At 41.6% G+C, this 12,984-nt stretch overlaps 1 protein-coding gene across 1 annotated transcript in view; it reads right to left on the reverse strand.

Moving 5' to 3' along the window:
* The window catches only part of znf318 (zinc finger protein 318), a gene marked incomplete in the record, with an annotated part of 37,609 nt that overhangs the window by 14,409 nt on the left and 10,216 nt on the right, over positions 1-12,984 (reverse strand). Inside the window, 5 exon segments of the mRNA XM_014027337.1 lie at positions 1,766-2,076; positions 3,142-3,241; positions 5,955-6,049; positions 10,740-11,961; positions 12,181-12,655. Coding sequence (XP_013882791.1) covers positions 1,766-2,076; positions 3,142-3,241; positions 5,955-6,049; positions 10,740-11,961; positions 12,181-12,655 — 2,203 coding nt within the window.

Here is a 12,984-nt window from a genome sequence, read left to right on the forward strand (position 1 = left end):
GAGCTGCAAAAGTTCAGATTTTCTAACTTCAGCGATTTGCGCCTCATCGCGTCGAACTGCTATATCAGCTATTTGCTGCATGTTTAGCTGGTATTAGCAAAAGTTAGCTTTTTTAAGCTAAACACGTTATTTTTGTAGCTATTGCAACTTTTTTCTGCTAAATTCAGCAAACCTGTGTTTCTTATGCTTCCTTATACTAATTAAAGAACTTCCAGCTAGGTTGTAGCTATTTTACTGAAAGCTTCGTCTGTTTTAGATATTTTAATACAAATGATCATTTTTCAAGTAATTTTTCTGTTTTTTTTTCTGAAAGTTTTGATTTTTTTTACTACCATTTCATCATCTGGGTGCTACTTTCAACTTGAGGGTGCTACCTTCAGCTTATTCTTATGCTAATTTTAACTTTTTGCAGCTACATTAGCCATAATTCTGCTTGTTTCTGCTTTTTCTCTACTATTCACTATTTTTTGTAATTCTTCTACTTTGTGCCATTTATGTTTCCTACAGTTTCTTTCTGCAATATTCAGCTATTTGCTGTAATTTTAGCCAATATTAAGCTGATATTAGCTAAAGTTAGTTCAAATTAATTGAATTTGGCCAATTTTTGATATATTGAGCTAAAAATTAATATATCACAGCTAAGACTTAGCTCTATCAAAAATAGCAGCCAAAAAAAAACCAAGATGGCCACCAAAGCTAGTTTTAAAGGCCTTTTCCTCAGCCACTGTTTGAGATATTGACATGAAAACTTATGTACTGGTAGCTGAGAGTAACCTCTTTCACATTTGAAGCCTCAAAAATGTTCCATAATTGTAGCCAAAGCTATTTCGGCTACTTTTTCTAATTGGAAATGGAGTTTTTCTCAACATCCTTAAATTTCTTCATAATGTTTCTAAATCTTTACAGAACCTTACACAATATCTTATGGTTTTGCTCTTATTAAATTCCTTGTGACAATTTTAGCTACCTTTTTTGTTGTTGCAAATTTTAGCTTTTTTCAAGTATTTTAGCTATATGTCTGTCCTTTTCTGTTATTCTTTTGCTAACTTTTACTTTTTTGCTTCTTTTTGCTATTTTGAGTTATTTATGCTTCTTACAGTTGTTTTCTGCTTTATTCAGCTACTTTAGCATTTAGCTTTTTATGCTAATTCAGCTATATCTTTGCTCCTTATTACTGATTTTCTGCCTTTTTTGCTTCTTTCAGATTTCCAAGTTTAACTTACAATAATACTTTTGCTATTAAACATGTTCAGCTAGTTTTCATCAAAAGGCATCCACACAAGCGTTTTCGCAGGAAATGTAATTCTCTAGTTATTTTTTTTACCATGCTTAGTGTCTCCACTCCCGATTTCTTTTCTAAATGAATTATGGTGGTGAGAACACGTGTCAGTAATGTCATAGGGTGTTCCCAGTTTTAATAGCAGCCTTGTAGAAATTTGTCACTTCACCTAACGTGACTCACACGGTTGTAATTTTTATTCACTGTGACCATATTTTGATATCGTGGTATAACAAAATACCTTCATACCGCCCAAGCCTAGTTAACTCTAAGCTGTTATCACGTGACTGGTCAGGTTCTCCAGTTCTAATGACCAAGGTTCTGTGCAGGAACTATAACCTCCCGATGGTACTTATTTTGTGCAGGGACCTGAACCACTTTAGCAGACTTAATGATAGCGGTTCTGTGCAGGAATCAAAACCATAAACGGACCCTAGCTATGCTTCTGACAGTAACCCTCTGTTATCTCCTCAACAGGAGTTGTACCTTTACTGCTGAGCTGCTGGACGGTTCCTGCCCCTCTGGGTTTCTCTCCAAGTCTTCTTTCTTCTTTGCTTGATGTGGCTCAACCTCCTGAACTTTGGGTTGCTTGCTGGTTCGGCTGGGCATATCTGATGACTTAAGACCGAGTATGAGCGCCACCTTCTCAATTTCGCTGCGTTTTTTCTCAGCAGCCTCGTGCTCCTTGCGAAGGCTTGAGATCTGAGTCATGACCTCCTCCTGCAGACGGCCAATCTCTTGGAGCAGGGGGTCTTTGTGGCCATCTTTCTCCCGGCGCTTCTTCCTCATCAGCTCACCTGGAAACATGTAGTTAGTAAGTAAAGTTTTATTTATATAGTGCCTTTCACAGAAATATATTCACAAGGTGCTGTACAATCAGGGAAGGGGGAGGGGGCAGTTAAACACATTCAAGAAGACATACATGACAAACATGGGGGAACAGATGAAACCAATCATGCAGCAAACACAGTTGTGCTACCTTCAACAACAGCTTGAAATACACAAAAGTAAAGTTGAGTTAAACAACCCGCGAGAGAACAAGTCAGCTTGGGATAAACACTGCCATCAAAGCTATGCTGCTGGGAGCCAGATGGATAAACCAATTGTTTTGGAAACAAAGCAGCCTTGAAATTTCTGCTGCTTTTGAAGTGCCTTAACTGCAACTCTGAAGTGGCGAAAAAAACAAAAACAAAACAAAAACAAAGCCGAATTTGGGGTCTTCCTCGCCTATCACCGTCTCAAGCTCACCCAGATGAATCCAAACATGTCGAAGTGTCGCTCCTGAGATGTGATCCTCGTCAGAACCACATCCAGTTTGCAAATTTGTCCCCCAGCTGAGAGTCTGTGTGCTACCAGCCCAGCAGAATCCTTCAAGTGCGCCCAACAGCTCCTCAAAGACCAGATCCACTGTCCGGGCCGCTTTCACTTTTCGATAAATCTGGAACCCTCCTCCGCCGATCAGCAGGAATCCAGTTATCATAATCCAATTATATTATATATAGATTTTCCATGTCTTCGATGGAAAGTGGTGCTGGCACATCAGATTCCAGCCCCAGGAGTCAGACAAGTCCAGCAGCAACCGTTCCACCCAGACAGCCACGTTCCCCTCGTTCCAAGTGTGGGAAAAATAGTGTCTCTTGCATTCAGAGACCAGTTGGCCAAACCCATAATCCCTTTAGTTTCGAATGGAAGGTGAAAAAAGAGCTTGAAGAAGCAAAAAGGGGCAAAAGCATGTTCTGTTCCTCTGAAGGCCAGGCAGAAGTGATGTGGATGTAGATATGTCAACACAGTGACATGATCTTCATGAAACAGAACAAAATGATACGAGGTCAAAGTCCTGAGAGAGACCTGATGAAACTTACCCTGTTGCTTCCTGAGTCGCTCCAGCTCTTTCATCAGATACTCTTTCTTCTTCATCCTGACCTCCCGCTCCTTCTTCATACTCTCCCGCTCCTCCAGAACCTGAACAGAACACACAGACACGCTCATTTAACCCAGCAGAACCAACACCACAAAACTAGGTTTGGTCATCAAACGTTTCAGCCAAAGACAGAAAAAATGCTTATTTCAAATAAAAACAGCAAAAACAACACCCCAGATAATTTTAGGTGCCGTTTCTTTTTAAAAGGCATAGTTCTCATTTTTCTCTGGTTTAAATGTCCATTTTTCAAATACATTTAGTTGTAATCAGTTACATTATGCCTAAAAGAAAGCTAATTTATGTTTTTTCGGTGGCTGTTTTTTGTTTTTGAATACAGTACAGCTGGATTGATTTTTGCCAATTCTTTAAAATTTTGCTCTTTGTTATGATGCATAACCACAGCAACAGGGTAGTTTACAATAAAATTATAACAATTATAATTACCTTTGGGATCAATAAAGTATTTTTGAATTGGACACCATGATCGGGTGGGGAAGTAGGTGGTGTAAAGCTCCATATCAACAGTGCACAAACACCAATTCAAAAACAAAGGGGAACAAGAGAAGACTTGTCCATCTAGCTATATGTGCTGGAGTCAGAGTCTGACCCCGAGCAAGAGGAGAATTAAGATGACAAAACTGCAGTTCACATGTAAATACTGTGACATAATGGTTCAGAAAACATCATAGAAATCTGAACTGGTTAAAAAATATGACCCAAAAAGAATATAGACATATTTGCAACATGGAAAAAGGAGTAACTAAACCCCAAAACAACTGTTTTTTTTGGGTGCAGATAAACTATCTAAATTGTGCTTTAAGAGTATTATCTTTATATTCCTGTGCCAATTTTGACATTTGAGTAAATTTGTTAAATTCTACCCTATTTTTTCTCAAATCATTTTAGTACTGCCCTCTATGGGTTGAACGGTGCTACAGCAGCTGAATTTTCCTATAGCGTTGGTCAGAGTTACTAAAATAGCTCCCTGCTCAACATGTGACATCAGCAAGTCCCAGGATGTCAGTCAAACTGAACTGCAGCTACAGTTGAGTCCAGTGCAGAAGTCATGGTTTGCACCACAAACAAAGAGCTAAATATGGCATCAGTAAAGCATTGTTGAGACGGGACTTGCAGTGGTGACACCCCGTATGCTGACAAGCCTCATATGCAAGGCATTTGGTTGTTGCCGTTTTCAAAGCCGATTACTTAGGGAGAGAAATGAGATCGTTGGACTCGACTCTGTGGCCGTGTTGCCTTCGAAAGGAAAAATGTGTGAAGTTCCTACATCTGTTCTAAACACTTTGTTGGAGGAAACAGACCGATAAAGCACCCTGACACCAAACCAGCAACTGCTGTCCCAGAACAGGTTCGTCCATCCATTCTGTCTTTTTCCTGCCTTATTCTTTCGTGTCAGAACCAAACACTTTTTTTCTTTGTTTTCAAACTGTCTGTTTTAGCACTTACATCTGCTTCCTGGTCATGTATTTTTTTTAAATATTAATACTAATTCATGCATTTTTCTTGGGCACACAACATAGCTTGCTAACAGCTAATGCCAGATAACAATGCAGGAACAAAACACTTACCTTTTTATAAATTCATGCGGCTGCTGGACTTAGCAGTCCTCTACATTGTAGCCAATGCTTTAGTTGAGTTGCTGCATCCCTATAAACAATCATACTCAATTTTGGCACCTGGAACGTCATCTTCATTTACGTTTACATGAAATAAAGCTGTGGGTTCAGGCAAGATGTACGCCGTCCGCTGCAAAATTTGTCCGACATCCAGGACTTTGGGGATTCCTGGAAATTCTCGTAATGTCATCCCTGACCAACACTATTGGTTAAAACGGTACAGCTTGGTTCATGTCTACGTCACAGCTGCCCTGTAGCGAGTATTGCGATGAAAATTTGTTACTGCTTTAAACATTAGCCTGTGTTAGCAACGATGCTGCTAACATCACTTTAACACTCAGAAACTGGACACATTCAGTCTTCCATTGCAGCACCAGTTTCATGCATTGCATTGAGTCAGCGCCTTGAACTATTGGCTTGATCTGACAAGGAGGTGGAGGTGTTAACTTACACGTCAGAACATAAGTTTTGTTTATGCTACAGCAAGAACACACACTCATTCTGTTTTAAACCTTACGGCCGCTGGGATCAGAAAGCATAAAATATAAGACTGGATCTAACATTTAGGTAATCAGTTACTAAATCTTCTTCACCTCAGTAATAAATCTGTTTGTTGTTGAATAATCCTGTGAGTGAAGCTGTTGCTCACCATCAGTCTAATACTGAGCACCAAGAAGCTGAAGCTGCTGATTCAGGAAATGGCTAAAGGGCGATTCCAATTTATTTTTCATTACCTTGAGCATCTTTAATCTGCTCTAGATTAAAAACTAAAATACTCAAGACATATCAAACCTGTATTGGATTGTTCTACACTTACAGCAGAAATGTTAAAACCAAGTTTGTGATTTGTGAAACTTTAATAAAGGCTATTTTCAGCACATTTTATGCATCTAGACCACCCTACACCTGTTTTTAGAAATGCTAGCTTTTCAAATTAAGCTAGCTGTCACGTTCCCTCAACCCCATGCTTGCCGTGCCCCTCAGTGTCTCTTGGCACTGCTCACTGTGGGGTTGTACTGTCACGGGGGGAGAGGGGATGGTTACACTTTAACTGTCTATGGTAGACATGCACGACAGCAAGAAGATAGAAACAGAATGTAAAGTGTGGAGCAGGTGAAACCTTTTGTTTCTCGCTCTCGTTGTTCTCCTCTTCAGAAACTCTTCTTTCCTTGCTCTGTTGTTGCTCTTTGTCTTGAGAAACACTTGTAGCCATACCTGAAAACACAGATAATCAACAACAATCAACACTTAAAGGCTGATTTGCTCTTAGTTCAATTTGACTTGTATAACTTCCTGTTTGTAGATGCAAAAAATGGCCAGGAATCTTTGACAGGTGAGAGCGACCAATCACTCAAACTCAAAGATAGATGTGTTGTTTTATACTAATGTGAAAATGTGCTTTTATTGTCATGTCGCATTTACACAATAGCGCTGCTCAAGTTGACTAAAAATAGCCACCTACACAATATGCTATGTCAGCAAGTGTCAGAATGGTATCAGTTTTTGATTTGAAGTGAAATACTGTGGATCGGTGCATCCCTACTCTGAATACCTCAGAATTCATCCGGCTGCTTCTCTCATGTGTCACATAATCGATAAACACTAGTGACGCAGTGCCACGGGCAGACATGCCCAGACACATTGTGTTGTACACATGATGTGGTTTCTTTGGATCAGGAGCTGTTCCACACCTTCAGACTTTTCTCTGTCCATCATTCTGGCAGAGGTTGATCTTGGTTTCATCTGTTCAAAGAATGTTCTTCCAGAACTCTGCTGCTTTTTTACCGTTTTTTTTAGCAAAGTCCAATTGAGCCTTTTTGTTCTTGAGACTTCTGAGTGCTTGCAGTGAACCCTCTGTATTTACTTTGTCTTCTCTTTGTGGTAGATTTGGATATTGATAAGCCTTCCTCCTGGAGAGAGTTGTTCACTTGGTTGGCTGTTGTGAAGAAGTGTGTCTTCACCATGGAAATTATTCTGCCATCATCCACCACTGTTGTCTTCTGAGGGCATCCAGGGACCTCATGTATCAACGGTGCGTAAGCACAAAAAGCTTGCATTCGCCTTTTTCCACGCAAAACCTCTGATGTATCCAGAGGTTGGTTCAAGAGTGAAACGAGCATGAAAACGTGCGCAGTGCCACGCCAACTTCATGGCTGGCATACGCACGTTTCTGTGGTTCTGGTTCCACTGGTGACACTTAGAAGTGATTTTGGGAAACTTAATGATGTGTAAACTATTATTGTTCAGACCAGACACACATGATAAACTATACACCCCCATGTACGCAGATAGACAAAGGAACGTGCAAAGGGATGCCAAAAATACCTATAACAGGAATGGATTAAAGAAGACCAGTTATGGGTCGTAGAAATGTTTATGGTATGTCTGTGGGCTATCCAGACCATGTTCATTCAATTTAATGCACAAAATAATTCTCAGATAATAAAATTTCCCATTTTCTAGTTCTGCCTGCTCTGACTTCTGTTCAGAAGAGCTGTTTATGTTAATGAGCTCTGTTGGTAACGCCCTCCAAAAATCTGTTGACATTAACTCCGCCCTCCAAAAATCTGTTGACATTAACTCCACCCTCCAAAAATCTGTTGACATTAACTCCGCCCTCCAAAGCCAGCGTTTACGTTAGCATGGCTAATAATAGCAGAAGCTCCGTTGTACAACCTCTCCTCTGCTCTGTGCTCACTCTGCATGCTGTTACCAGAGCAGGGAGCAGCAGTGGTCAAAATACCTCAGAAACTCAAACAAATAGGCTTTAACAAGGCTTTAATAAGATAAACAATAGAGCTACATGAGAAAATGTGTTCATAATGAACGAAAATAAATAATTGTGTCCATGCCACTCTCTGGTCCAACACTCTACCCACTGCCCTGTTGGAGGCTTGTTGTGAAATGAGCTGCACATTACACAACAACACCGTGACAACTTTTTATACTGAGGAGGAGTCTCACCCGGGGGTTGTTAGGTAAGGGGCTGAACACAGGTTCTGGTGGGTTGTCGTACGGCTTGTGACATCACAAAATGACGGAAGTATAAAACTTGTCATTAATATACATTAAAAATACATTTACTTACAGTAAATATGCCCCTGGGTGCATTTTTTGGTCCTAGGACTGTTTTTTAAAGAAGTACATACCGAAAGTTGAGTAAAAAAACCTTTAAAAGGTGAATTTTGTATAATAGGTCCCCTTTAAGCCGTATTAGTAGGGCTGCAACAACGGATCAATGAAAATCGATTCTTCTGTGATGAACATAAACAAACGTCTTCTGAGCTTCCAGAATGGACCTGCGACAGGTTTTAATAACAGCAGAGACTTTACTGCACTCCCTGGTTGAGATACAGGTGATGTGCAGATTTTATTTTATATTTTTGTCAAAGCAATGCATGCTGTTTATCTTCCGTATTTATTGAATGAGAGAACAGGAGGAAAGGTTCTGTTCTGCTAGAAACTACAGCACTGCTGTCCCTCCCTCCACAAAAGAGCAGAAACTGGTGGACCAACGTCAGAAGACGGCGCAGACAGGTCAGTTTCCACAATCAGAATAAAATGATCAAATTAAGTGTTTACATGCATGTCGTTCAGATTACCACCTCTCTCATTCAGATTACAAATTCATTCTGATCGAGCTGAATCATTTCAGAATAATCCGAGTGGGGTGTTTACACATTTTTATTCTGAATGGCCACTTTGAGATTGCTAATCTCCATGTATAGCAGATTGAGACTCTCGAGTCAAGAGTAGAGACTTCAAACTTTAAATCAGTTTTTGAATTGTGTTGTTACGCTGACTAGAACCAGCTGCTGTGTTGCTCAGTGGCATTCCAGAGGAAGCTGGCAGACCGACTGGGACTTTGCCAGTCCACCATGAGCTGAGCCATGTTGAATGGAACAGCCTCATCCGAAAGATTTTAAAATTTAAATCATCAACATCATGAAAATTCTCCACTGACTGTTAAACTATTAAATATAGATCTATGTTCTACCAAACACCTGAGTTCCTCTCAGTTTACAGTCATTTTGTTAAAGGGCCAATATCATGTAAAAATCTACTTTTTAGAGTTTTATATCATGTTATAATGTTATACTCTCATAAAAACATCAAAGCCTTGCTCTGACTCATTCATCATGTTTGAGAAATCCTGCAGTGTTTTTATGAAGCCATGCTGAGGAGCAAAACGACAGGTGGGGACCAGAAACACCTTTTGGTACCAGAAACACCTTTTGGTACCAGAAACACCTTTTGGTACCAGAAACACCTCTGGGACCAGAAACACCTTTTGGGACCAGAAACACCTTTTGGTACCAGAAACACCTTTTGGTACCAGAAACACCTCTGGGACGTGTCTTTAAGCTGAACTTCCTCATCACAGAGCACACCTCCCCACTACCCACCCCCATGACTCCTGCAGGCTCTCGACAGTAAAAAAACAAAGTGAAAGTGAAACTTAAGCTGTCTGCTGAGATCCACCACTTCTCACTCAGTGAAGCTGTTTTCAGATTAAAAACACCTTTGAGGAAATGTATTTTCAGATGACAAGTAAACTGCATCATAGCCCCCACCCCCCTGACCGACTGGTAATGGGACGGGACAGAAGCAGAAGGTGGTTCTTAAAGAGACAGAGGCCAATTTCAAGGTGTTTAGAAGAGGAAGTGATGAGAAGATAAGTTTATTTTCTATTTAAACATAAAAACAGCATTTTAATAACATAAAGGTGACATAGATACTTTATTTTGGTATAGTATTTAAATATATGCCTGAGAAACACTGAATATTGGCCCTTTAATAAATTTGTGCACAAATTTGTAAAATATTTTCAGGCTCAGAATGGGTGGATGTGCCACGTTTTCCCCCAGTAGCAGCTTCTTTCATGATAAACGATTATTGGTATGTTTTGAAAATTACAAATACAGGTTAACAAAAAGAAAAGAAAAATCTATATTAGGGCCATTATCGGTAATGATTTCCAGAAACTGGTACCAGCATCAGCCTTGGATAACTCACATCAACCTTTAGTTATGTTTTTTATGTTGTGATTAGACATTTTGTAATATGTGTATTTATAATGTGATATTTGTGACATTCCCACATCACATTTGCTGTACTACAGTTGTGATACATCAATGTTATATTTCTGGTTTTGCTGTCTCATGAACCCATTTTTGCCAAGTTTTATTTACAGTTTTTCATTTAAAAAATAATAAAAAACAGCTAATTTTGTCGTATCATGTTTTTGGAAGTGCCCTGACATTTGCGTTTTTGACATGTCAGGTTTGTTTTTACACTGTTATGTTTGTGATTTAGCTGTGTAATGTTTGCAGTTTTTGCCTCGTCATAACTGTGATATTACAATGTATCTGGTTTTCCTGTGTCAGGTCATTTTTACTGTTACTTTTGATAATGCCATGTCATGTTTGCTGTTTTATTGTCATATCTGTAGTTCTTCCTGTTTTGTTTTTTAAGTCAATTAAAGATTTTAATGTGTCATGTTTGTGTTTTTTCCATGGCATGTTTGTGACATTGTTCTGTTGTATTTGGTGTCACAGTTGTGAAATTATTATAGTCATGTTTGTGGTTTTGCTGTATGAAATGTCTGCTTTCTGGACTGTTTTTGCAATGTTGGGTTTATATTTTTGCCATGTCATGTTAGATGTGTCAGGAGTACATGTTTTACTCAGTGGCATTGTTGTTACCATGTCCTTTTTGCATTTTGCCAAGTTGTGTACATTGCTGCTGGGTCATGTTTGATGTCATGTCTTGGTTAACATTAACATGCCATGTTTCTGGTTTTGCTGTATCAGTTGTGTAGTTTTGCTGGGTTCACTGCATATTTAGCCTTGCCATTTTTGCAGTTTTTGTTCTTCCTCTGTCGTTTGTCTTATTATAAACTCACCTTTGACCCCAGCTTCAGGGGCTGGCTTTTCACAGGCTTGACTGTAAGGTTGAGTTGGAGGAAAGTCACTGACAGTGCTCTGAGGAGGTGGGGCCATGCTAGGGGGTAGGTACATGGGAGGCCACTGCTGATGCATGTAGGGCATGTAGTTGCCGTACTGGCTGTACCCCGGAGGGGGGTAGGTAGGGGGCATCATGCTGTGGACCTGTGTGGGGGGGTAGGTGGGGATTGGCATCCCAGTGTGAGGTGTGATGGCTGCAGGGTCGGTGGTCTGAGGCTGCAGCGGTGGCACATCATCCCAGTTGCTTGTTGCTTTCTTTGCGTCAGGTTCTTTGGGGGTTTTGGGTGGGGCTATATTCTTGTTGTGCTCATCATTGTCACTGCTCCATCTGTCCCCCATCTTGCCACCCTGCTCACGGCTGCGACTCCTGCTGCTGCTTGAACTGCTGCTGTGGCTTTTCCTCTTGCGACCCCAAGAATGCCCACTGCTGTCTGAGCTGCCAGAGGAGTATCGGTGCCGGCGTGTTGGAGTCTTTGGAGGCTGCTTGGTTCCCTGGAGGCGCTCTTTGGTCCTGGCGGCCATCTTGCTAATTTCAGTCACTCCCAGGTCCAGACCGATGGTCTTTAGAAGGTCCTGGATTTTGTCATACTCCTCCTTTGCCTGGAGTTCATTCTCCGACAATGGCTCTGTTCCTGATGGAAGAATGGGTTTTGATGTCTGGACTGTAATGTTCTGGTTGGAGCTGGTTGTGGGTCGGCTCATGAACCTGTCCACCTCACTCACAGTAGGTGTGACCTGAATATATGGTTTAACAGGTGGGGGACAGTCATAGATCTGAGGAATGGCAGCTCTCTGTGCTGGGGGCTCTGAATACAACGAATCCTCTGTTACATCCCCATACAAGTCCAGGCTGTGGTGTCGAACAGGCTCTGGTTGAGGGTTAGCTTCTTCTAAATCACCGTACAAAAACTTCTCCTCATCATCAATCTCTTCTTGAGCTTTCTGCTGAGACCCACCCGCAGGTGGCACCCCCCCAAGCAAGGCCAGGATTTCTTTGATCTCTGCACTGAGGCCGGGACGCTGAGCCATGTGCACGTCGGACTGGAGTTCTGACAGCATGGAGGCCACAGCATGTGGGTCGGTGCTCCTAACAGCCTGCAGGAGCTGGTCAGCCATGTGAGACATGGTGGAGCTGTGCGCATCCCGAGGTGAGTCAGAGCTCTGCAAAAAAATAGTTTACAAATCACAAACGATGGCAATTACATATCAAGACTTCATTGATTCGGAAGAACTGATGACTCAGGTTCAGCTGGTACATGACTTTGGTCCAGTAACAAGATCATGTCTAGTACCATGATCAGGGGTCCGGTATCAACCCCTGGTCTTATAGATTCAGCTCAGGGCCAGTATTCTTCAAAGGAAATAAAGATGCAGTCTTACCTTTACGGATGGTGAGTCATCATAACTGTTGCGTTTCTTCAGAATGGATTTGGTAGGTTGGGTCAGAAGTTCCTCCAGCTCCTTCCTACGTCGGGCAACCTCCAGTTCTTTAAAGAATTTACCACTGAAGGGCGAGTTGGGGTGCGAGCTGCTGCTAGAACTGCAGCTGCGGCTCTTACTGCGATGCTGGCCCCGCCCACGACTCCTTCCTCTGCTCCTCCCCCGGGATCTAGATCTGGACTTGGATTTAGATCTACTGCGATGACGGCTCTTGCTCCGCCCCCGACTCTTAGCCCGACTGCGATCTGGGCTCCGGCTCTGGCCTCGGGGTCGGCTCTTGCTCCGTCCCCTGCTCTTGGCTCGACTCCGGTCAGGACTCGGACTCCTGCTTCGTCCCCGGCTCTTAGCCCGACTCCTTTCTGGACTACGAGCCCCTCTCCACTTTTGCTCGTATTCAGTTCTGGGAGAATAGTCCCTGAATGGAAATGTTGAACAGCATTAATGCACAAAACTGTTTTGTGTTAAAGGCTTTCAGTCCACTGCTACAACCAGAGCTCCCACACCTTGGTCAACATCAAATTCAAGGACCTTTCAAGGACTTTTCAGTACCAATTTCAGAGGTGCCAACCTGGAGCCATCCCAAATCATAATGATTGTCTCAGGGCATTTGCGTCACGCTGTGTGCGTTCGTTCATTATTGGCAGTTTGTGCGCATAATAAAATACAGTGGTTTGCAAAAGTATTCATACCCCTTGAACTTTTCCATATTTTGTCACATTACAACCACAAACATAAATATATTTC

The sequence above is a fragment of the Austrofundulus limnaeus genome, unplaced genomic scaffold (assembly GCF_001266775.1).
Source record: "Austrofundulus limnaeus strain Quisiro unplaced genomic scaffold, Austrofundulus_limnaeus-1.0 Scaffold638, whole genome shotgun sequence".
Classification (NCBI taxonomy): Eukaryota; Metazoa; Chordata; class Actinopteri; order Cyprinodontiformes; family Rivulidae; genus Austrofundulus; species Austrofundulus limnaeus.